The sequence below is a fragment of the Dermacentor silvarum genome, chromosome 6, assembly GCF_013339745.2.
Source record: "Dermacentor silvarum isolate Dsil-2018 chromosome 6, BIME_Dsil_1.4, whole genome shotgun sequence".
Classification (NCBI taxonomy): Eukaryota; Metazoa; Arthropoda; class Arachnida; order Ixodida; family Ixodidae; genus Dermacentor; species Dermacentor silvarum.
In genome coordinates this window covers 2,955,852-2,979,528 of record NC_051159.1, presented here as the reverse complement: position 1 = coordinate 2,979,528, position 23,677 = coordinate 2,955,852, and the positions used below count along the sequence as shown (strand labels likewise).

General features: G+C 48.2%; 1 protein-coding gene across 5 annotated transcripts in view; it reads right to left on the bottom strand.

Moving 5' to 3' along the window:
- LOC119455253 (fasciclin-2-like) overlaps positions 1–3,017 on the bottom strand; it is a 123,162-nt gene extending 120,145 nt beyond the window's left edge. For 4 of the 5 annotated variants that reach the window (XM_037716650.2, XM_049668664.1, XM_037716652.2 and 1 more), the window contains exon 1: positions 2,457–3,017. In XM_037716650.2, the coding sequence (XP_037572578.1) occupies positions 2,457–2,538 (82 nt within the window). In that variant the 5' untranslated portion in view covers positions 2,539–3,017. The remainder of the gene's footprint in view (positions 1–2,456) is intronic. The other variant, XM_037716651.2, reaches the window with a different exon arrangement.
- Between the last annotated feature and the right edge of the window lie 20,660 nt (positions 3,018–23,677).

Here is a 23,677-nt window from a genome sequence, read left to right as displayed (position 1 = left end):
GGCTAGAGCGCTACCAAGGGATGGCGTTGGCAGACAAAAAATGGTGCCCACCAAGAACAGCTTCGACATACCCTCTGTCCAACATCTCCCACACAATGTGGATAAAACTGCAACATCCAAAACAAGTGGTTGGCTGTGGCACATTACGCGTTCTATGCATACAAATATAGTTTAAACCGCCTTATCTCGGCTGGTATTGTTTACCGTGTTTTTTTTAAGCGTGCACTGTGGACCAGAGATAGCAGCCCTTCACGCACATCGACAAGAGCGTTATTGCTGAATACACGACTACGTGCGCCGTCCACATCATGACGACGCATGGAACAAAAGTAACGCGCCCATACGGACCCAGCCCTTTATCTTTTTTTTTTTTTTTTCAATATCCAGCGCAAGATCTCCTGGGAACAAAGTTCGTTCCCAACGATTTACGCACCGTTCCGGCACCGATACAAGGATACCAAGAAATGCCAGTGTCGTAGCGCAACTGACCCAAATGAAACAATAGATGGTCGCATAAAGCGCGCACGGGCCCCGCTGATTTGATCAACGGCCGAGCGTTCCCCGTGGCTGCAATCACGCCGCAGTAGGCCATGTTTGCCGTCTCGTCAGCGGTGGGCCAGCTTGATGATTCGGTCGGTGCCCGTATGCGTAATGGCGGCACAGGCTTGTGCAAGCGTCCACCGACAGACATGCAAGCGGCGTCCAGCGAACACTGATGACGACGGGGCACTCGGCAGACGGGCAGGGGCGGATGGAGTGTCTCCGTGTTGTAGGCACGCGCTAAGTTCCACCAAGCGAAGATAAAACAGGGACCGAAATAAGCAGCATGAGTATTATCACAAACGCGCGGATGCAATATCATAATGTGACATTACACACGTAAAGACGTATCCTATATTTAAGGATACTCGGCATTGGAAATATACGGAATGTGCGACCATGTTATTGATAAGTACAGCCTCCCGCGCGAGAACACTATAATACGGCCGTACGTCGTCCTGAAGGGAACATCGCATTAGATAGACGACTCTTGCACAGGAGAGTGCTTAGTGTACTTGAGAGTACATCTGCCGGTCTCGCTGATTACCGCCGCTTAAAGGCGCTAGAATGACCCATGATGGACGCTCGCGCGATACAGCTAAAGATGCGGGAGGCTGTACTACGTGTCTTGGGAACTGCTAAGATCATAGACGGCACGAAACAAGGAGCGCGTTACTGCAGCCTTGGTGCGTTTGTTCAACGTTATTTCCGCCGTAACTAACGGGAATTAAATTCGGCACCAAGCAGTGCGGTGCACAAACGGCATCGCATTTCTCCAAGTCAAGCGAATCGTGCAGGGCCGGTATTTTGTAGCGATGCGTTATGCTTTATTCTATACTAGACTTATCAATGTTATCAGCCACCGCTCACGGCCGGCTGATCCCGTTGATAACGTGAGCGGACCGTCGCTCTGACCACTGACCAAGCGCGAAAAGGCATTAGCATCGGAAAGGCATCGCTGCAAAATACCGGCCCAGCTGTCAAAACGTAAAAGTAAGACTTTCGACTCAAAAGATTAATTACAGCTACAAGCGAAACACCGACCTCTTCATTTCTTTCAAGAGCAGTAGTAACACGTTGGCTCTTCGGTCAATGGTGCAGATATTCGGTTCGAAATTGCAGGTGTTGGTCAGCAGAACGATAAGGACGTCAGTCATGCCCAAATGAGTGCTTAAGCGGACGGCGAAAAACAAACAAAAATTAAGCAAATAATCAAAACGTGTACTTTGGACCGTGCAAACAATCAGCAATGAAAAGGTCAGGGGAGTAGGATTCATCACGAACTATGTCGTCTAAAACCCCCAAAACAACTTGCTTGAAAAGTGCAGCAACAAAATAAAATAAAATACAACGATATGTCAGCAGCTGGCGTGTACTGTACAAACTACCTTGCGTAAAAGAAATAAAAAAGCGCGCAATTTACATGGTGGAGAGCGCTCCAGTCTTTCCTTCTTTTTCATACTGCGCGCCCATGGCACGTTGCATGAACAGCTGGCAGGAGGGTGTTTAAAAGTGCAAGGCGCGGAGGACGCGCACAAGTTGTCAAACAGACATGCGTGCTATGCGAAGTTCACAAACCAAAGCAAGCGATATAATGAGGCAAGCAAAGCTAACGCCGCAGGTGCTCAACGCGAAAAGCGGCACCAGGCCCGCCGCTGAAACAAAGGATTGTCCCTGGGAGCGGGGGCAAGGCGCGCGCGATGCCCGGGGCAACCATCCCGAAGAGAGCGATGCGCGAAGCAGCCGACGCAACGGCCCAAACACGCTAGGCCTAACCGCGGTGTTTTGCTCCTGCCGCTCTCTTGTGCGCACGCTCCTCCCGGACAGCGCGCCGGGGAGGAGTCCGTCTCAACACCGCGAATGAAAAAAAAAAAAAAAAAATAAGCGGAAAACAGAAAGAACGTGAACCAACTCACCCGGCAGAGACGAAATAACGAGGCTGAATATTAGCCACTGCGACGGCATCCTCCAGAAGCTGCACAATAATTTAAGGGTCATGTTCGCTGAAAGCTCGCTCTTTGGCGAACGATGCGCCCGTCCGTCCCTAGTCGTTCCGCGGTGCAGTAAACACCGCCGCCGCACTTGCCGCTGGCACGCCGCGCCGAAGGGTCCGGCGCCGTAAACGAACGCCGTGATGCACAAGCGCACGCACTCCCACACACACACGACCGTCGCGGAGGCCGGACTTGGGCTGCCGCTGCTGCGTGCCGCTCGATGGTCGGTCGGCGTCTTCAGTCCGCAGAGAGATATCCACCACTTCTCCCCGGGCGCGCTTCCGCGCTGACTCACCGATACAAGCCAGGCGTCGCAGCGCTATCAGTCGATGAATCCACCGCGATCTCCGTTTTGACGGGACTGATTCATTTAGAGCGGATTTGAATCCTTTCAAACGGGGGCTCCAAGCGATGCTTGCTACCTGCTCATTGGTGGCCCGCTTGCTTTGACATCCCGGAGCGCAACAACGTTTCTGCCAAGGTTGCCAGAAAGCACTGCTGTTTCTGTGGCGGCCTCTCGTGGTAGCGCCGGGCAACGTGACGGCGGCGGTGGCGCGGGCGCCGGCGGCCGAGCGAACCAACTGCAAACACCAGCAAAGCCGAAACTGGTTTAGCTAGCGGCGGGCCGGTTGCGCGTGCGTTTTGTTTGTTCCTGAAATGGAACGGCGGCCCAGGCCGGCACGAAGAGGACCGCTTATCCCAGCACGTCTCCTCATGACGGGTGACTGCGGGCTGCCTCGTTCTTTTCATTTCTTTTCTTCGCCACAATGCCTGCTGAGAACAGCACGACGCGGCAGATAACAACAGAAACGCACGTTGTAATTACAAGGTTGAATGAGTTCGTCTCAAAACTGAATCCTCGGCGATTGGGGCGAGATAGCGCGCCCAAACGATGAACGCACGGGAGTGCGTGCTTGAGGTAGCGTGTCATTTGGCCTAATTTTATACGTTCTGGTTTCTTTTTCGGGATCCCTCGTATACACCTATTGGCTATACGGACCTCGGGGCACCACAGAAACAGAGCGCTCCATTTTTAGCTGGCGCTCAGTTCGTGCGAATAATCACGGATCGAACAAAGGGAGGCAGTAAGCGGGTGGCTTACTCCGTCTGCGAACAGCGCCCACAGCTATCGCTGTAGTATATGTATCGAATGCGCTCTGAGCTTTCGGAAAAATTCATTCAGCTGCTTAAGACGAATCTATTTCCCTGTCGCTTTGCAAATTAGCAGACAACATTGCAGCAATGGGGACAGAATCTCTAACTTTTGAAAAGAGAAAATACAAATGTTGCTTTCAGCCCTCACTGGGTGCATGAAATTTACGCCGAAACGTCAGTGCCAGTACGTCAGTGTGGCCTCAGGGATTCCATAATAATTTATCATATTTTGGCCATCTTGGAGCAGGAAGTTATCGAATCTTGCTAGACTGAGTCATTAGTTCCTCTGTAATACAGTGTACAATCATCATTTACCGATGAATAATAATTCACGAGGCCCGAGTAGACGCTGTCCGAATCCTTGACGGCGCAGCAAGCTGGTGCGGGGACTTAGGCGACCTTTTTATTGGCTTATACCAAGTCCATCTGCAAGAGGTTTGCAGAAACCTAAATGCGGATCAACTTAATACTGCGATTTAGTGTCACTTTTCATATTTTTCCTTACTTAACACGTAACGTCGAATTCACAGAAAAGTATTTTTTTTTTTTTTTTTGTCTACACCTCTGTGCCGACTCTAGTAGCTGTACCATGCTAGTCCCCACTGCAGAAATGCCCAAGGCAGGCTAATAACACTTTGTTAAGCGTTATTCAAGTTCGCCGGCGCGTGACACCTTGCTTTTAATGAAAAAAGCTTTATGCGTCCCATGAGGCAGAAAAGCCGGCTTTGTCCGCAACGAGTGGTACCAAAAACCAGTTTGACGTCATCAGCGTCTTGTATGACGTCAGTAGTAATACAGAAGTCAGTAAATGGTATAACAAATAATTAGTAGTACTTATGGGTAATTAATGTGAATTACAGTGAGTAAGTAAATTGAATTATATTATAACAAGTTAGAGTAAGGGGATTTAAGGTGAAGTAAAGTGAATGAAGGTGAATTATAGGGGATTAAGGTGGAATAAAATGCTACAAATTAGAGCAAGGTTGATTAAGGTAGAGTTGTGAAGGACACGTGACAATGTATGACGTCACGTATCATGGACGTAACCAATTAATTAAAGAAGTTATAATGCTTATGCATTCAAATCACGTAAGGATACTTAAGTGACTGTCAATTTTTGTTCATATGCCCGATAGTAATGTTACAATAAAGAGTGACAGCAGAAGCTAACACATTTGGGCTGGTTGGTTCACAACTTGAGGGGAAACAGCTCAAAATAACAAGGCATTAAACAGGGACAACGTACAGCTTCGAGTGTTTTCTTTCTTTCTTTATCGCTTCTGGTACATATCGGATCACACTCTACTTTGTGCGGGCATATCGAGATAGACGTGTAAAGCGACAAACGCTTCGTCACTTCGTTGACACGGTACTTCGGCGATTTGAAACTGACCGCGAAGTAGTGATATTTCTGCCGTGATAGCTAGCAAGTGAGGCAGAATGAGATAGCGAAGCAAAGGGATATGTCTCATCAATATACCCAGGGACAGTGTTTCGTAACGATTCATTTTCCAGTTTTATCGTCCGCTACGTCGGGTAGCCGATCGCGGCCATGACAGCAGCGAGGCGGCGTTTGAGGCAACGTCAAAAGCCGAAATTAATGGAAATGAAGGAAGGAAAGAGTGGAGAAGGAAAGGCAGGGAGGTTAACCAGTTCAGCACAACCGGTTTGCTACCCTACACATGGGAGCGGGATGAGGGGGAATGAAAGATGGGGAGGAGAGAGAGAGAGAGAGAGAGAGCACACAGCACAGCACACACATCGTCAGTCACAGTCCGTCACTCTTGCGTGGTACCTGACATCACTGTCAGAGCCGCTTGTCCAAGCCCGTTGCCTTTAAAAACCGAAGCAGTCCCTTCGTCGCCTTCAGCTGCGATGTCTTCTGTCGACGACATGTGAAAATCACTTCAGCTGACATTGGTCTATTGTCAAGGTGCGCTAGAACGGACGCCAGGGACTGTCTCTGAACATTATATTCAGGACAGTCGCATAGAATGTGTTCCAGTGTCTCCTCGCAAAGACAGGCATCGCAAAGAGCGTTGTCGGCCATTCCAATCAGAAATGAGTAAGATTTAGTGAATGCCGCCCCTAGCCATAGGCGATAAAGCATAGTAGCCTCTCTTCGGCGGAGTCCAGATGGCATACAGAGATGCATCAAAGAGGGCAGGTGGTAGTGACGATTGCTCCGGTTGGTCTGGCCGCTGGGTGTGCACCATAGAGAGAGCGTGATCTCCTGGGCAAGCACTCGAAGTCTGCTGGCAGCGTCGGACCGTGAGAGTGGTATGGCCTCTTCCTGTGTGTCGTCAAGAGCTGCCCGAGCGGCATTATCCGCGTCTTCGTTCCCTATGACACCGCAGTGACTTGGAAGCCACTGAAATGCCACGTGGTGTCCTTTCTCATGTGATGTATGGAGTAGGTGCCTAATATCGAATACGAGCTGTTCGTATGGCCCGCGACGCAGAGCTGATAGCACAGATTGTAGGGCTGCCTTAGAGTCACTGAATATTGACCATTGTTGAGGTGGTTCCCGATTGACGAAACAAAGTGCAGCGCGAAGAGCAGCTAGTTTCGCAGATGTCGATGTCGTTGGGTGGTCAGTCCTGAAGCTGATGGTAGTAGCTCTTGCTGGGACAACCACAGCACCGGACGAACATTGGAGGTTTGTGGAACCATCAGTATAAATATGTACACTGTCCGCATACCTCTCGTGTAGAAGAAGCAGAGACAGTTGTTTCAGCACAGGTGACGATAGCTCAGATTTTTTCTTGATTCCTGGTACACTGACATGTACTGTGGGGCTAATAAGACACCAAAGGGGCATCGATGGTTTAGATGCAGCGGTGAAGCCCGAGGGAAGTTTGTCGTTGTACTTGATGATAGTTTTAGAGAACGATGCTTGGCTCCTGTCTGAAGGTAGTGTTGCAAGGTGGTGATAGGGGGCACGTGCAAAATGTCTGATGTGCGTTCTCAGGGCTTCCACCGTAATGTGAGTTTGCATCGGATGGTCCCCAGCAATCGCAATAGTTGCCTCTATTGACGTGCATCTGGGCAAACCAAGGCAAACTCTGAGTGCTTGAGCTTGTTCTGCCTGCAGAACACGAATATTTGTCTTGCAAGTGTTGTTCAGTACAGGTAGACTATATCTTAAAAAACCGAGAAAGAGAGCTCTGTAGAGTTTCATAATTGCGTCTACTGACATCCCCCACGTCTTTCCTGTCAAGTATCAACTGGGAAATTGCTGTCAGGCGCCGTTTCATGTAAGCCACGTGCGGGCTCCAACAGAGGTCTCGGTCAATGATTACGCCAAGAAAAATGGAAATGAAATGAATCGTTGCAGACTATGGGCCGGCCCGGCTTATTTTCGACTTGTATCTATAACAACATGATCACGACCGTGTTGATCATGGCTCTTCGGTGGCGCCGCAATCTCGATGAGCGCATGGCGCTACGCACAGCCGCCAGAGAGACACTGCCTGGAATAGCCGGGTGTCGGAAATTCACTAATTTATAAGACACGACTGTGATTATCGGGCATGAAAAGCTCGCAGGCTAGTTCAGATGCACCGTTATGGAGGCCACTTGGGGCGCGTCAACGTGGACCCAAAACTAAGAACAAGAGCGCGCTTTTTGCGTAGCGCTACCGCCGAATGCGACCTCCGCGGCAGGGAATCGAACCCGCTTACCTACAGTAACGTCGTGGCCACGGGGCCACCGCGGCGGGTATTCACGAAGAGGATGCAAAATCGCCGACGAGAGTGAACCGAGAAATGGGCCACGAAGGCCTGTGGTTCGTAATCGCCGCATTATACAACCGTAGAGCGTGATCGTGACGCTTCACTTTCCGGTAATCAGCGCCTTCTGTATACGCGGAGATGGCATCCCAAACCCACGTGACGTCGGCAGGGCCCCACCTGTGTTCAGAGCGCGTCTGCTTTCGCCGCTTGTTCTCATGAGCGTGCGCTGTGGTTCCCGGCGGTATATCGTTGGCCACGTGTCGCGCTCCAGAGCCCCGTCTAATTTCCGCGGCATCCGCTGGCCGAGAGTCGTCGCGTGCTGCGCAGGTGGACGCCGTTGTATAGTGGCGACGCGGTAGGGCGATCACACGTAACGAGCGGCGTTTGACCTCGAAGGGTACACCACGCAAGCTATATACTCTGCCTCGCCGTAATGCCATCTCGATGGTTGGGAGACCACGTCTGCACCTGCTCACGGCGACAGCATGTGCCGTTTCGGTCCACGCGGAACAGTCCAAAGAAGAGGTGCTAAATGAAATAACGCTTGCAAAGATCATCAGGAACCAGCATGGCAGAGTAGTCAGATTCATTACGGTTAGAGATGTGCCTGTTGTTCCCAAAGCGTAGCCGAACCAGACTAGAATGGCGTGGCCACATTCATAGCACGGAATGGTTACGTGAAGCTAGCCACATATTTTTACGTTAGGCCGGACTTGAGTATAATTCTAACTCTGGGGGAAAAATGCATAATTGCGGAAACCATTGCGGAGAAGCTATAAAGAGGTTTTCGACGAGACGTGCGGTCTCATGTTGCAGCAGGCGCTCTGCGTATGCTTTTCTGGTGCGATGAAACCAAACGGTTAAGAATTAAGTGCCGCTACTACAACGGGAGCTGTGGGGCAACGCTGCTTGTAGACGCATCGCGTTAAAAGCACCAGGCAGGTTTGGGTGCGCTGTGGCGGTGTATCCTCCGGTCTGTCGCCCACGCTATAAGGAGCCCCTCTCGTAACGCTCCGGCTGCTCCGCGATCGGATAACGCGGCACCAGTTGGGTCCGTGGCCAGTTCGAGAGGCGAGCGGTGTCCATCAGGGTCATCTTTTATCCCTCCGTGCATGTTATTTTTACTGAGCAACCAACCCGCTGTTCTGGGACACGAGATGCGCACTGGAGCGCGAGCGGCGTTTCTGGCAGCAGCGAGATCCGATGTCTGCAGCGAGGAGCGCGAGGCTGTCCCCTTTCTCTCCAGTGCGCCGTGTTCGGCCGGGCCACTCGCGATCGCTTTGCACGGCGTGTCAACTGCGGCAGGCTGGTCGCACGTGTACTGCACGCGTGCACGTAGCCACGAACGAAACGCGTTCGTACGCCACCCGGTGATTGGACATCGTCGAGTTCCTTTGACCGCGGTGTTTTCTAAGGGACCTGAAGGGGAAATAGGCGGGGCCTCCTGTGGTTGCGATCACCTTTCAGTTACGGTGGCACTCCCCGCGGTAGCCAAGTGGCTACGGCGTTGCGCTGCTGAGCTCGAGGTAACGGCTTCGATCCCAGGTGCAATCGCTGAATGTCGCCCGCGAAATCCCGATCACGAAGTTTTAGAGGCAATGGTCTTGCCCAATGTACGTGTAAGTTATTAGAACGTGAAGAAAACAGCGACCAAATAATATTCAAATACGCCGGTAGAAGACGAGAAATAGTGCTCGTTAAGAACAAATTTTTATTTCGTCCTGACGTCAGTACATGGAAAGCACAGGGGCGACGAGCAAGAAAAACGACATCAGCACAGTCACGTGCTAGATAAGAAGCTGATCTCACTGCGCTCTAATGATCACCAGTGGCACGCTGGCAGATGTGTCATCAGACTCATCACTTCTCGACGGATTCGACTTTTCTGAAGCATTTCAAGTTCAGACTATAGGACGTTCTTGTCATGCGTGCCTCTATATCTGCATCGCAATTAGGTTAGATATTTGGCCCGTATATGCACGCCAAGGCGGTGATATCTTTTCCCTCCGGCTTTTACTGCGCGATTTCGATTATTGACACGACCACCCCTAAAAGTGGTTTGTCAGCGCATGCGCTTGTCCGATATGAACTCTTAAATTTATACGACCGTTGCTTCAGTATTTCTACGGCCAAGTTAACGAATTTCAGACGTACAAGCTCATGGCAGCGCGACCAGTGTTTGAGCAAACCGTGGCTCTCTGGCGAGGTACTATCCGCTTGGGCCCCGCTGGCCATAGGAGTGCACGTACTGGAACGTGTTGCGGTGCTAGCCATCGTGGGTGGACGACGCATTTCACGGCTCCTTTCACACGAGCGGAGCCCGAGGTTTGCAGTGGCGCCAAAGGGAATGAGAGTAATACAAGCAAGACCTGTGGGATCCGAACCCACAACCTTCTCATCGTGCGCCACGTGGTGCTGTCTGTATATACTCATGTCAATGTGCCCCGCCGGTGCAGTGAAGGCACGTGGTCGCTTTTCAGTTAAAAACAATGCCACAAGTTCACAAGAACTATGCTACATAATCAGATTCCTTTGTGCTCACGGTGTCCAGTTAGGCGCGATCGTCTCGGCTACGTGTGCTAGACGAGTCAGCATTTCTCAATCTGCTTTCCCTGCCCTCAAGCCAGTGCTGGCCGCCACTCAGGTGTCAGTAGTTAGTGTGGTTAGCAGTAGTTTCCTTACTTTCGTTTTCCCAATTAGATTTATTTATTTATTTATTTGAAAATAGTCCAGCCAAGGAAGGGCTATTGCAGAAGTGGGTACAAGCCTAAAGTACAAGTTACAGAACAGTAAACGTGTTTCTTGCAACGCAATTAGAAATAATTAAAAAAAAATAGAGGAAACTCTATTAGGCGGCATTGCCCACTAGTGCGGCGAACGTTTTCTTTGGTGGGAGGCAACGGATATTGCCAGGTAGAGAATTTCGCAGGTCAATAGTACGTGAAAAAAAAAAAGAAAAAAAAAAAGATGTATTTCAATGCGTTAGTGCGAGCGAAAAACAGTGTCCCATGATAACAGCGGGTTGAAGACTGCCTTAGGGCAACATATTACTACTCGCTATTTGAAAGCCGACATGAAGAGTTAATGTTATTATACACATATTTCCCTGAATAAATTTCCCGGCGGGCTACTACTACTACTGATGGCGTCACGGCCACTCCTCGGGGAATGCCTGTGACTGCACGCCGGAAGCAGCTCGCGACAACGCCCTATTAATGACTGCTAAAGGGCGCAAGAAAGCGTCTACAAAAGTATTGAAATCCGGTATGCAAGCAGACGCGACATTGCACCTAGCACGGGCTGCAGAAATTTCCCCGTTGTTTTGCACGCGCTGAGGTTTGCGAGAGGTTAGTCGTACACGCGAAGCCAGCACGTACCTCGCGCAGTGGTAGCAAATTAGTGGCAGCTTTGATTCCCCGACAATTTCAGTAACCTCTGCTGTACCGCAGGGCTCTGTCTTAGGTCCACTGCTGTTTCTTATTTATATCAACGATTTGCCTGCTACGATTAACTCTTCTATACGGCTTTTCGCCGATGACTGCGTTTTATATAGAGTAATTTCTAACAATAATGATGCCATTACACTCAAATCCGATCTTGATAAACTTTCATTGTGGTGCCAAACATGGCCAATGAAACTTAACGCTTCCAAATGTAAGTTAATGAGGATATTGCGGCATTCTTCCAACCCCGGCATTTATGCTTATTCTGTCAATAGCACAAATCTAACATAAGTCGATTCATATAAGTCTCTCGGAATTAACGCTCGACCTCACATGGAACAAACATGTTGATTTCGTATCGAGAGAGATAGAGAGAGAGGGAGAGAAAATGATAAATGAAAGGCAGGGAGTTTAACCAGGACCGAGCCCAGCTTGCTACCCTAGACTGAGGGAAGGGAAAAATTAGGAGAAGAAGAGAAAGTCCACTGTGGATATCGTTGACGTGGTGACAGTTTTCTGCTCTATGTCACTGACAGTGACTCAGCCCGAGTCAAAGTTTTCCTGTATTTTCCTGTAGTTTCCTGTAAAAACTAATCCTGTAGTTTTTAAAAAACGCAGCAGCGCTTTTGTATCAAAAAATGCTAACCACGCACTAGGCTATCTGCGCCGCAATTTTTCATCTGCTTCAACTCCTCTTGAACTTGCACTTTATAAACCTCTAGTTTGACCTAAACTTGAATATGCGTGCATATATAATCTGGGATCTTCATAACGAGTTATTAACACATGCTCTAGAAACTCCTCGAAATCGTGCTACTCGTTTTACCTTGTTTAATTATTCTCGTTACTCAAGCATATCGGCCATGAAACATTCCCTCAGTTTATCTGACTTGGCTTCTCGCGGCAAGTACCTTAGACTGTGTCTTTTGCATAAAATTTTCCACGCCAAACCCAGTATGAAACAGCAATTATAGCTTCTTCAATCATACATTTCATCGCGTAACGATCACATGTTCAATGTAGGAGTTCCCTGATGTCGTACTAATATGCACTCTAATTCTTTTTTGCCGCTCACAAGTTATGATTGGAAGCACCTTCCTGCCTCCGTCGCTGCCATCACCGATAACATTGCCTTCAAGAAAGCTGTCACCGATTTGTTTGGTTAACAATTTGTTCTGTTCACTCACTCCTCTCCATAATGTCCTCGGGCCTAGAGAGTATGTAAATAAATAAATAAATAAATAAATAAATAAATAAATAAATAAATAAATAAATAAATAAATAAATAAATAAATTCAAGCGCCAAACACGTGGCTGCGCACATGTCTTTCGCTTTTTTTTTTTCGTCTCACAACCTTTTCCCGCGGTGCTTCACGCTAAAACATGATTTGAAGCCGCACTTGTGCTCAAGGCAATCTTCTTAGCAGAAAACCAACACGAGGTGCGTCGTCATTTTTTGCCAGACGATTACAAAGGGAGGAGGTGTCTTCGACCCTGCTCCCGCTGCAGGGGAAGGGAATGGTCGGCGGTTGGCAGAAGCTTTTTATCATTCCTGCTTCACGTTAAGGGCTAGACGTGCTTGTCATGGTAAAAAAAAAAAAAAAAGCCACGTTACTCGGCATACGCCGAGAACCAAGACTAATGAAACTTGTCATGACATGTTTTGCATAGTGCCCGTGTGAACCCCTTCATCCAGTTTTCAGACAAGACGATCACATAGCTGTGCGCCCCACTCGCCTCACGTTCTGCTGGCATTCTCAGAAACGTGCTCAGCAGGTGTGTCGCATTTCGGAGATTCAGGCGTCCTGTTCGGCGTGCGCCCGCCGCCGAGGGCAATTACCAGCTTATTCCAGGTCGCGACAAAGCGCGGCACGTGAAAGGATTTAGCACCGCCGGGGCGAACTTTTAGCGGCGGAATGGTAGTTTTACATGCGCACAGCACTGGAAGGCCCAATTTTTTCGCGAAATGCTCTGTGCTTAGTGCAGCCATCTACTTCGTCGGTGGAAATGATTGCCTCTCGGGTTAGCGGAAAGCCATTACGAAAGTTCGCCCGAAGAACCTCTGGTCGCGCCTGTTCACTGAAATGAGGAACTCAACTAGTTGGATGCGAGGGGACTGACGTACTACGCGCGGACCCCCCCCCCCCCCCCCCCTCGCAAAAAAAAAAAAGAAAACAGAAGTCGGGGGGGGGGGGGGGGGAAGATGACGTCGCGCTATTTTTTGTCGTCGGCGCTGCCTTTTCGAACATATTTGCGCATGTGAACAACAATCCCTTCAAACTTATTTAAAGGTTGTTTCGTGAGTTATCGTGGGAAGTTAAGAAACCTTGTTCTAGCACATTTCAAATGCACTTTAAGCGTCACAATAGTCCTGTACTCTGCCGCCAAGTGAAATTAAAGATCCTACAAAAGAGAAAACAGAAAGCGTTAAGGCTGGCAGGAATGTTTTTGGAGAGTCCGGTTTTCTGCAGCATTGTCGTCCAAGTGCATTCGGCAAGTTTGCTTTTTTTCTTTTCTTAGGACGCTGGGGCCGGCCAGTCCCATTTGGGAGATATATAATTCGCCATTCTGGATATAAATATATTACGTCATGTATGGCAAACGTAATCGACTAGTATTGAGGCATTCTTTATGAGCTGTACGAATTTTTTTGTTTCTTCGGCTTGTTTTCACCAACGAATGTAATGAAAAATGCGGAACATCAGCATTTTGCTGCTGCGAGAAACGTGCGCATATCTCGCGTCTCCACGACTGTTTTGAAGGCTGCCCGGCGAAGAAGCTCGTAATGGGAACAACCCAGCTTTACGCGAAGAGCTCCATCACCTCCTAGTTTGGCACTGCACTTTGCCAGGTTTTACTAAAGTAGGCTGTTGAAAGCGCTTGTACCAAATTTCTACATCGAGCTTCTACGTGTGGTTCCTGCAATTCGCAAAGGGATGCGATTGAAAGCCGCTACGACGTCGAACTTCGCGATTACTTTTCCGAAATGGGAAACAAGAAGCAGAAGGAATGCAAGGAAGCTATGACCAACTCATTGTGAACGACAGGGCGGAAGGTATACCGCAGAGAGTACTCGAAAAAAAAAAAAAAAAAAGCTGGGAAGAAAGCCTGCTTCTAAAATTGCGAACACAGGCGTTGTACTCACTATCTCCCCCCGACCTCCGAGTGCTTAGCGGCGGAGTTAAAAAAAAATGCAGTCTTACTTCATCTTCGTAGCCTGTGCTTCTTTGCTTCGGGCACTCGTGGTACGCGAATAAATCAATCAATCAAAGCTGTCACTTTTCTCGGAATTCAGAACGCCTCTGTCGCTTTATCTTACGACAAAATAAGTTGGTCTACAAAAAATACAAATCTGCTTCCACCCCCTTCCAAATGTTAAACTACGGATAGAAGAACCTCGACGCCTCCTTGGCTCTGTACGCTTGTAGATGTGAGAAAGAGACGATGACGGCTAAAAATACTAAAGATTATTTTTCACGTGTCATCATCATTGTGTCCTTGTCATCCTATCTATGCGCACTTAACGACGGGGGTTCCTGCCTTGCGGCAGCCGACGTCACCATATAAAATTCGTAATTCCATCACGCCACGTGGTTATGTGCCCCTATACTGCGTTTCCCTTACATGGCACCCATCCTGTTATCTGTTATCCGGTGCAGGCTCTATACCGTACACCGCGTGTTCGTCTTAATCCGAACAATATCTGCTACACCAAATTGTCCGCCAATGGACCATCTGCAATAATTTCGCTGCACATGTTCGAGAAAGTTATGCTTCAACAAAAATACCCTCGGACACAGACTCGAAGAATGAATTCAGTGTTCTTTCAACAGTTTCGCATTTACCCCCGCCGAACCCCGCACACTACTCTGCACTGCGACAACTCGGCGATGGTAAATGCTATTGAATGGCGACAAGGGATTCCCTCACGGTGGCCACTGTGGTATGTGGAGGAACTATGACATCAAATTTTAGAAGTTATTCTCAGAAAGCCTTCGTGCTCGTACTTCCTCTCTAAGAAATTGAGGCGGAGATCCGTCGTTAGTTTAAAAAATCACCAGCCCTTCCCCTGTCGAGAAAAGGGGGGCAAGCGAAGCTTGTCGTGTGTGTACGTGACCTACTACTTTTCCTTCCCTTTCGTGCAACGTTTCCTTCCGTTGCGTTGTAGGTTTCTCTGCTCGTCGCCGTTGTCGCTTGCGTTCGATGTCTCGAGTTTGCTCGGCGGCGTGCTTAGTATCATTCACCCGCCATTACCGCTTGCGATTCTTCAAAATTAAATTGCTTCAAAATTAAATCTGTCCGTCACGTAAGACAATGAATGGCTCATACCCCCTTTAGCAATGGCTCATACCCCCGTAAACGCGGTCTCCCCATTACGACGACAGAAGAGAAGTGAAATTCTACGCTGGAATGATGAGCGACAACGCAGCCAGCTGAGGAAAAAGAGGAAGACGACGAACGCGGGAGCAGTGGCACGAGCCAACGAGCAAGCTGCGGAAGTAGACGATGGCGCTCGAGCAGCTCTGAGAACAGCTGTTTTTTTTTTTTTTTTTTTAGCGTTACATCGCCGGCGCAAGCTAGCGTATACAAGCTTCGCTTGCAAAATAGCTTTGCCCAGCAGCTTACATAACATTGCAAAGAGTTCAGCTTAGCTTCTTCTCAAGTTTCTTCGGTATAGCCCCCACCTTTCGGTCACATACGAGTATATGTTACTTCTCAAGCATCCATGTGCGACTGGAGCTGCTGTCAGACCTGAAGTTGAGCACACGATCGGCGAGAATAGCGATGGACAAATACCCTGTCAACCGTTGTTGACATCACTTGCTGATTCTGTAGCTCTTAGTTCAGCTCTGTTACAAAGGTAGACCTGAACGCGTCAGTCCGCGCTGCCTCACCATCAATTTCTTCCACGAACACAACGCTTGTTGGCGACAGCGGACGCACTACTGTAGCACGTATTAATGGCTTAGCGCCGGCGTGTTTGAAACGGCCGCCACGTTCCGTTCTCGCTTCTCGCGTTGTCACAGATATATTGCGGACCTTCCGTACGCCTCACCGAAGAAGCAATGCAAAAAATGTGACGTCCCTGCTGCGCCAGCGTCTCGAATGAATACGCGCGCTTATTTCGAGCTGGGCTACCGGCGGAGCGGCGCCAGCTTGCGCCGACGTTTACGTGACGTGCGGTTTCTCGCACTTCCGAAACGGACGGGCGGCGCCACAATGGGACCGTCAAGCGGGTGCCTGTCAAGAGCAGCCGTATCGCCCGTGCGGGACCTGTCGACGCCGCTGCACTGTCGCGACTCTCGGAGTCACAGAGCGCTCGTCAAGCGTGAAACCTTTGCCGCGAGGAGGGGGCTGAAAAAACAAGAGAGCTCGTCGTCTCATATGCATGTCGGCACGGATGGGGGGGCGACCGGGTAAGGTTGTCACAGACCACTGGCTCTGACGAATGTGGCGCGTGCGTCGTCGTGGCTCGGCGCCGTGAAAACAATGAGAGCACGCAGGCACGCGCCGCGGAGCCTTGAGGCGTCGTCACCTATGCGCGGTTTCCGCCAGAGGACGAACGGGCCTCGCATTCCTGTCCGCCGCCCGGAAGGTGCGATCAACTGAAAAGAAAAGCGCCGAGGTGAGAGCAGCGCAAGAAGGAGCGTGTTTGACAGGAAGACACACAAAGGGCCACGTTTGAACAAGCGCGGAAGGAGCGGGAATCGTGAGTCGCCGAACGTGACGCGCGCAGTTTCCGCCGGGGGAAAACTTGGTCATTTCCCGTCGGTCCAAGGAAAGTTGGGCGCCGGGGGAGGGGGCGAAGACGACCATTGATGGCTTTGTTTACGAGCCCCGGTGTATGACTGGGGGCCGCGCTGTCGACGGCCGGTCTGGTTCCCAGAAATGGCGGCCATGATTGAGCGCTGCGGGCTCCGCGATGTGAGCCTCACGTTCGAGCGAAAAATAGCGAAGCTTGGTCGCCCTTTTTTTTTTTCTCCGCTGCCAAATCGTTATCCGAGTTAATGAGACACTAAATATGAACGTCAAGTGATCTTCGGTTACCCCGTGAAGCATTCTTTGAAAGCTCTAATTTATTCATTGGTTGGGAAAGAAGTTGAATAAGCAAAAAGCATCAAGTCTTAATTACGATCACCCCTTCACCATTTATGATTACTATGCTTAACTTGGTTCCGTAACTTGAGCACCGCTACGTCAATATAGGGCGTGGAGGAGCCCAAAGTATTTTCTCGTATTCGGCCCATTTCGGCGACGGAACAGTTCCGGAAACATTCTAGCTTGATTGTTTGGTTCATTTAGTCGGTAATGTAGGCCTTCGTAGAAAAGCAATGAACTAAAACTGGGTAGACAAGGTCAAAATTGATTATGTCATCACGGCTAGTTGCGCGAACTACATGGAAGCGTAGCCACAAGCCTTTCGTGTTTCCGTCCTTTGTGACTTAGAAAGTCCAACTATTGTACCGCTGTAAAAGTGTTGCTTTCAAAGGAGCGAAATGGGCTAATACATATTTCTTTCTTAGCATGTACTATCGACCAAAAAAGTTTACGGACCACAGGATCTGAGAAAACGCTAAATATCCGAGCAGCCTTTAAAAGTAGCCAGTAAAACCGTACATCACAATGTCGTTCACATATACCAATAGAGGCTGGAAATGGGAATACCAGGCTGCGTTTTGAGGCTGCGGAGTTATTCAGCTTTTTGTCAAGTCCCTTGGTCCGTAAACTTTTTTGGTCGATAGTACGTACATTGGAATACATGGTACCACTTATATATCACATGGCTGAGTTGATTCAATTTCATTATCATTAGAGAAACGCATTATCTGGATGTTACTGCGTGCCCATGATCAGCAACATAATATTTTGTCTTAGTAAACAGTGTACTCTGATTAATTAAGTAGCTGCAAGTAATGCTTCGCGTATGCCACACCGTTTTTATGCGTGTTCAACTGTTTGCGCCTTATCCCGAAAGACGCGACATCTGCCAGACCGGTCAGTCCTTCCAGCATCCCACAGCTATGAGCACCACTGAAGTTTGCCGGCTTTATCAAAATCGCTCTCCCAATGAAGACACGCCGCCCTACAGTGCCCTCGCCGATGCACTGTATCTCACCAGTCATTCCAGCCGTATAAGTTAACAATTATGACCCCCCAATATCTGAAACTTAGTATCTGTCTTGATTGTTCTGTAGTCAAAGGATTCCGCCAGTTTGCAACGCCTATAGATAGCACTACATGCCAAAACAGGTGATAGTCACTAGTCCCTCAATTATGAAGATCCTCATGACACGTGTAGCACGATAAACGAAGGGAAAATGAACCGATATGACTGGTCATCTTTCATAATTATTGTGTTGGACGAATGTCAGAACATTAGCATGTCAGATAGATATACCGAGGAAGAAATAAAAAAAGTAAGGAAAGAAAGCACGTGACCGCACTTTGGCGTACCGAGCGCGTATGTTTCCACGTCAAGAAATTGATAGAATTTTGTTAATAGCATACGTTGTAGCCATAAAGGCCCGAAGGGTTTGCTTCAGGTGGTGCCACGCACAAAGGCAATGTCTTAACAAAGACAATGTCAAATAACATGAATTATACGGATCCCACGCACTGTAAAAATCGCTTTAAGCGAACCTTTCTTTGGTGTTTGGGAGGAACGCTGTTCTTGTTTAGATAGCAGGACGACGGCAATTAGTTGGACTTTGCTCGACACACCTGTGGTGGCTAGATGGGTAGGTGTGCCAACCGAGCTTAGTCCAATCTAGTCCAAGAGTAATGCTTCTTGGACTAGATTTATGAATATATTTAAAATACAAGAAAAGCTCTCGTAACGTTAAGTCAGCAGACGCACCAACGTGAATAACCTAGCGCCAGCAAGGTCGCAACATTATTCGCAGCACACGCCTCAGCTTCAGGTGCTTCCTCTTCTCCCTGTTGCTTTCGCGCGCCATCTTCTTGCGCATCATGACGCAGAAGTGGCGCTGCGGACAGTATAACGGTTCAGCTGCGCGCAACGTCGCCTCTGCTGTGTATATAGACGAGCAGCGTAGTATCGCTGCGTCTATTTCCGCTTCGAAGTACGCGTTATACAATGCCGTTTTGAGCAGTGTAGGCAAAGCCGGAATGGGGAATATGTTATTGTCGTCCAATCAGAAAACACAATATGCTGAAGTCAATTTTCTAGCTTGGCGATTGGTCACATTTATTGGTATAAACGCGGCGCTCCAGCCCATTGCATTAAAGACGTAGATGCATTTTTTCCATCCATAAAACAATACTGCAATTGTTTTATACGGTATATGGAAACCTGTTTACGCGATATTTAGTGAGTTCTAATGTTTCAATTTCGAGAAATCAAGCTATTGTGTTTTACATTGCTGCCTCAGTTACGGTATTTAAATTGTTACGAGACGAATTGTGTTGGTAAGTGCTTAAGGTTCACTGTTTGGTTGCAGTAAAATAAAGCAATGCTTCTTGGACTAGATTTATGAATATATTTAAAATACAAGAAAAGCTCTCGTAACCTTAGTCAGCAGACGCACCAACGTGAATAACCTAGCGCCAGCAAGGTCGCAACATTATTCGCAGCACACGCCTCAGCTTCAGGTGCTTCCTCTTCTCCCTGTTGCTTTCGCGCGCCATCTTCTTGCCCTTGACAAGAAAGTAAAGCCGTGTAATTGAATAGAACTTCACAACATCGTTTCTGAGCTCTTTCTTGTGCCGCTTACAGCCGATCCAATTCGGAGGATTCATCTGCAGAAAGGATGCAAAGCCGGCGATACTGTTCCTTCGTAACTCATTGAAACTGAAGCACAGCGTGAAGGTGACTTCTAGCAATGCTACCAGTTTGTTTAGTGCTTAAGAAGGGAGCATCAGGCCTGGCCTACTCATGTGCAGCGTAAGGGACGACTCGGGAGGAGGAGCTGATTCTGTTGAATTCAGTAAAGTACCTGAGCAATTGGAGCACTTGGTTCTTTGAAGGAACTTCCTTGCTACATAACCTGCTGTATAGAATGTCAGCCTAGAGTCACTTTTCCCTGTAGCAGCGCAGCGGTGCTTGATGTCGCAGGTGCTGAGCACCTCATGTGCGACTTGCAAATTTCCAAGCTCGAGGAGCTCGTGGACGTACGCTTTTCGGTGTACCGCTTGCTCATATAACGTCACCGAGACTGAGCAAGCTACTGAGCAGCCCGGGGCGAACATTTCCGCTGTCAGGAGACCATGCCAGATTCGTAAATTTCAGTACTTTTTCTCAGATTTAGAGCCCGATTTGCAGTTCGGAGTGAAGCAGTAAGTCTCCTTGGTGGTCTTCTTTGGTGGAGCAAGGCCACCGCTAATCTCGTCGGTCATTTTTCCGACCTGGGACATTCCACATCGCTTAGGAACTTGCAAACCGTACGAGAGACCCGGAGCTCTTCACCTTTGAAACTGACACGAACGTCATAGACATACAACTATTCCAATACGGGCTTTATTTTTTTGCGCGCGGTCTGCCACCATGCAATAGCAGACGGCGCGCGCTGCGGAACCGTTATACTGACCGCAGCGCCAATTTTGCGTCATGACGCGGAGAAGTGATGAACTACGCTCCAGACACGCCGGTTGGCACACCTACCCATCTCGTATCGAGCCTCCATACGCACACCTGCGCATCCAGCGATTGAGCGTGTGTGTTTGTGTAGGCCCCCTGGGCACAGCGCTGCTTGAGCGCCTCCTTCTCAGCAGCACTATACTCGTCTCGAAGCCGTCGCTCTTTGGTTCGAGTAACGTTTGTCGTTCTCGCTTCTGTGAGCAAATTGTTCCTATGCGACCTCACGCACGCGCCAACCGACTCAACGCGCTATTTGGCACATGCATGTGAAAAAAAAAATACATCCACCGATAGAATGGCTCCCAAGAGCTGAGGAATTGAAAAGCATGGGCGAATTTTGATAGGTGCTTGCTGGTCCGGTCCATAGAGAGAGATATAGAGATGAACTTAAGTCTCCCAACAGCTCATTGTCTGAGCCGGCGTCGCTTGTATAACGCGTCATGTGTTGCTTTGAAGCACGGAACTTCTCTGAATGTGTACATCCATTCTTAGAGGTTGGTGCCGCTGAGCGTTTTCATTGCTAAGATGCAGCAGTGACTGTGAGTGTGTTTTAATCCTGGTCACCATTGTAGACACTATACCTTGACCGCTAAGGAGGCAGCATCGAGCCCCAGCAATGGAACGCATTCGGAACCGTCTGGAAGACGTCTCTGCGACGTGACGCCACCTGGGTCGACAAAAATAATAAAAAAAAAACGAAGAAAAAAAAGCGCACCTGTCGTTTTTTTTTTCTTTTCTTTTCTTTTGACACTTTGCGTGTGCAACCTATAAAAAGAAATTGACTAGCCATCTCGGCCCTGTGAAAGTGGATATGTCCAGTGAAGCTGTGGAAAACCGCAGTACAACTGCTGAGGCGGGGGGGAGCTGGCATTCTTTATAAATGCGGGATCATTATATGACCCATGAAGCGAAAAAGTCAGCGTTGACATGTGATGGTACAGAAACCCTGATGACCAAGTGGTGACGTCACGTTTGACTTGATGACACTACGTGATTTCGTTATCCCATCAAACGTCGTGTGATGACGTCATCACGTGAACTGTTACGTTACATGATAACGACATCGTTACGTGACGATATCATCTGATGACGTCATGCGATGACGTCATCACGTCAAACATTGCGTTACGCGATGGCGTCGTCGTCAAGTGGTGATGTCATATGCATGTCATGTAATGCCTCTTGGAGAGAGAGAGAGAACAACTTTATTTAAAACAAACCCGAGTCCTGATCCTCTAAGAAGAGCGAGGCCCAGTCATCAGACAGGCCTAGAAGTTTAAGGTGAACGAGCAGTGCCTTCACGGCGTCTGGGGAGGAGTCCGCCAGCTACTCCTCCAGGGTCGCAGGTTTTCGTGCAGTAGGTCAAAAGCGTAGCAAGTTGGGCGAGTTGGTATGTCATGACTTTTAGGCTTGTAGCGCAGCTCAGAAAGAGCAAAAAAGGAAGGTGGAAGGGGTAATGAAAAGGAACGGAGAACAGGGTGAGCGCTAACCATCAAAAGAAAGTACCTTTTGATGATGATGATGATGATGATGAACCGCATGGCTCATCGGATACTGCTCGCTTCCTTCTTGCACATTTCCCTGGTCTCCGTGCTATGTCGGGGTATCTGCGTCGTATTCGCCCAACTACCTCAACAGAAGCACTCCTCGACCCCCCTCTCCCCCACCCCTTTCATCTCCCGTACTATAGGGTTACCATCAATGATCCTTTTTTCTAGGGACAATGCTGAGGATTCGGGCGATGTCGGACGATTCAAACGTAGACTCATTTCTATAAATAATGTTTATTCGTCGTCCTCCTCTCTCTCGTTGAGACCACCCCCAGCATGAATTTGCAAGTCTCCGGAATTCTCTTCACCCTCTGGAAGGAACAAAGACATTTGAAAGTTAAAACACACACGGTATTTAAACACGCTAAATAGCACTGTTAACAGGAAGCTGTAGGTAGGGCCCAACTCCAATGCAGCCTGTTTAAATACATGTAAAAGGCAGAAACGCTTTTCCGAGATAACCACGGGGTCAATTTTAATGAAATTTATTGCATTTCAAAGAGAAAGTTAAATCCTAGTGACTGTATATAGAAGTTGAATTTTTGATTTATGGCTTGAAGTTTTTTAAAAGGAATTTTCACTAATTAGGAAGCTTGAAAGAAAATAGACGCACACAGTTTACAAACTTGTAGTTCTGTAAGTTACATCCGTTAGAGAATCTAAAACGGACAAATTTGGTGTATTAATTTAAAATTATCTTACGTGACCTTGTTACATTGTTTACAAGGGTTAGGCAAAAGTCCTACTCACATATTAATGGTCTACTTGAGAGCCATGTGTACCACAACAATTTTGTCCGCTTTATATGTACTATTAGATTGAATTTACATACTTGTGATATCGCTTGATAGTTTCGTTTTCTGGAAATGTGTGATTTTCAACAATCTTTATTTAAAGAATGAGTTTAAATGAAAAGTTCGCTACCAACAGTCACTAGATTTTAACCTTTTTTTAATGCTATAAATCTAATCAGATTTGATGATGTGGTTGCCCAGAAAAACGATTTCTCCTTTCCCATGCATTTAGACAGGAGCCCCGAGCTGCAAGTTACGCTTCTCCAATACCAAAGAGTGGTGGCGTGGAGCAGCGGTAGAACACCTGGCTTCTAATCTGAAGGTCGTAAGTTCGAGTCCTCCAGTCCACTACATCTTCAGGTACGGAGTGGCGCCTGACACCGGCAAAAAAAAAAACAAAAAACAAAAAAACATGTTGCCGAGAGCTTGTGGGGCTATACTAGTCCAAGTGCAACCAAATTAGGAAGGCCTACTGTGTAGTGTGGAGTGCGGGACACGGTGCGGTGAATTTATTTATTATTTATTTATTTTCAATACTGTGAGCCCTTTCGGGCTGTTACAGGGTGGGATAATTCTCAACACTAAGAGCGGATATACAAACAGCGTAATACAAGCAACACAATACAAACTGAAAGCAAAAATGTATAAACAGCATACAATAGCATAAACAAAACAGCAGCAGAAACAGCGCAGTGCAACGCCAAAAAACATTGAATTTAAACATATAATGATTCTAGGTTTCTTTCAACACTCGCCAGTGAATTCATACCGTCACATATTTCTGAGTTAAGTTTGTTCCACTCTTCTATAGTTTTGACCAGAAACGAATGTTTGTAAACACAAATTCTAGGCACATAAGGTCTAACAAC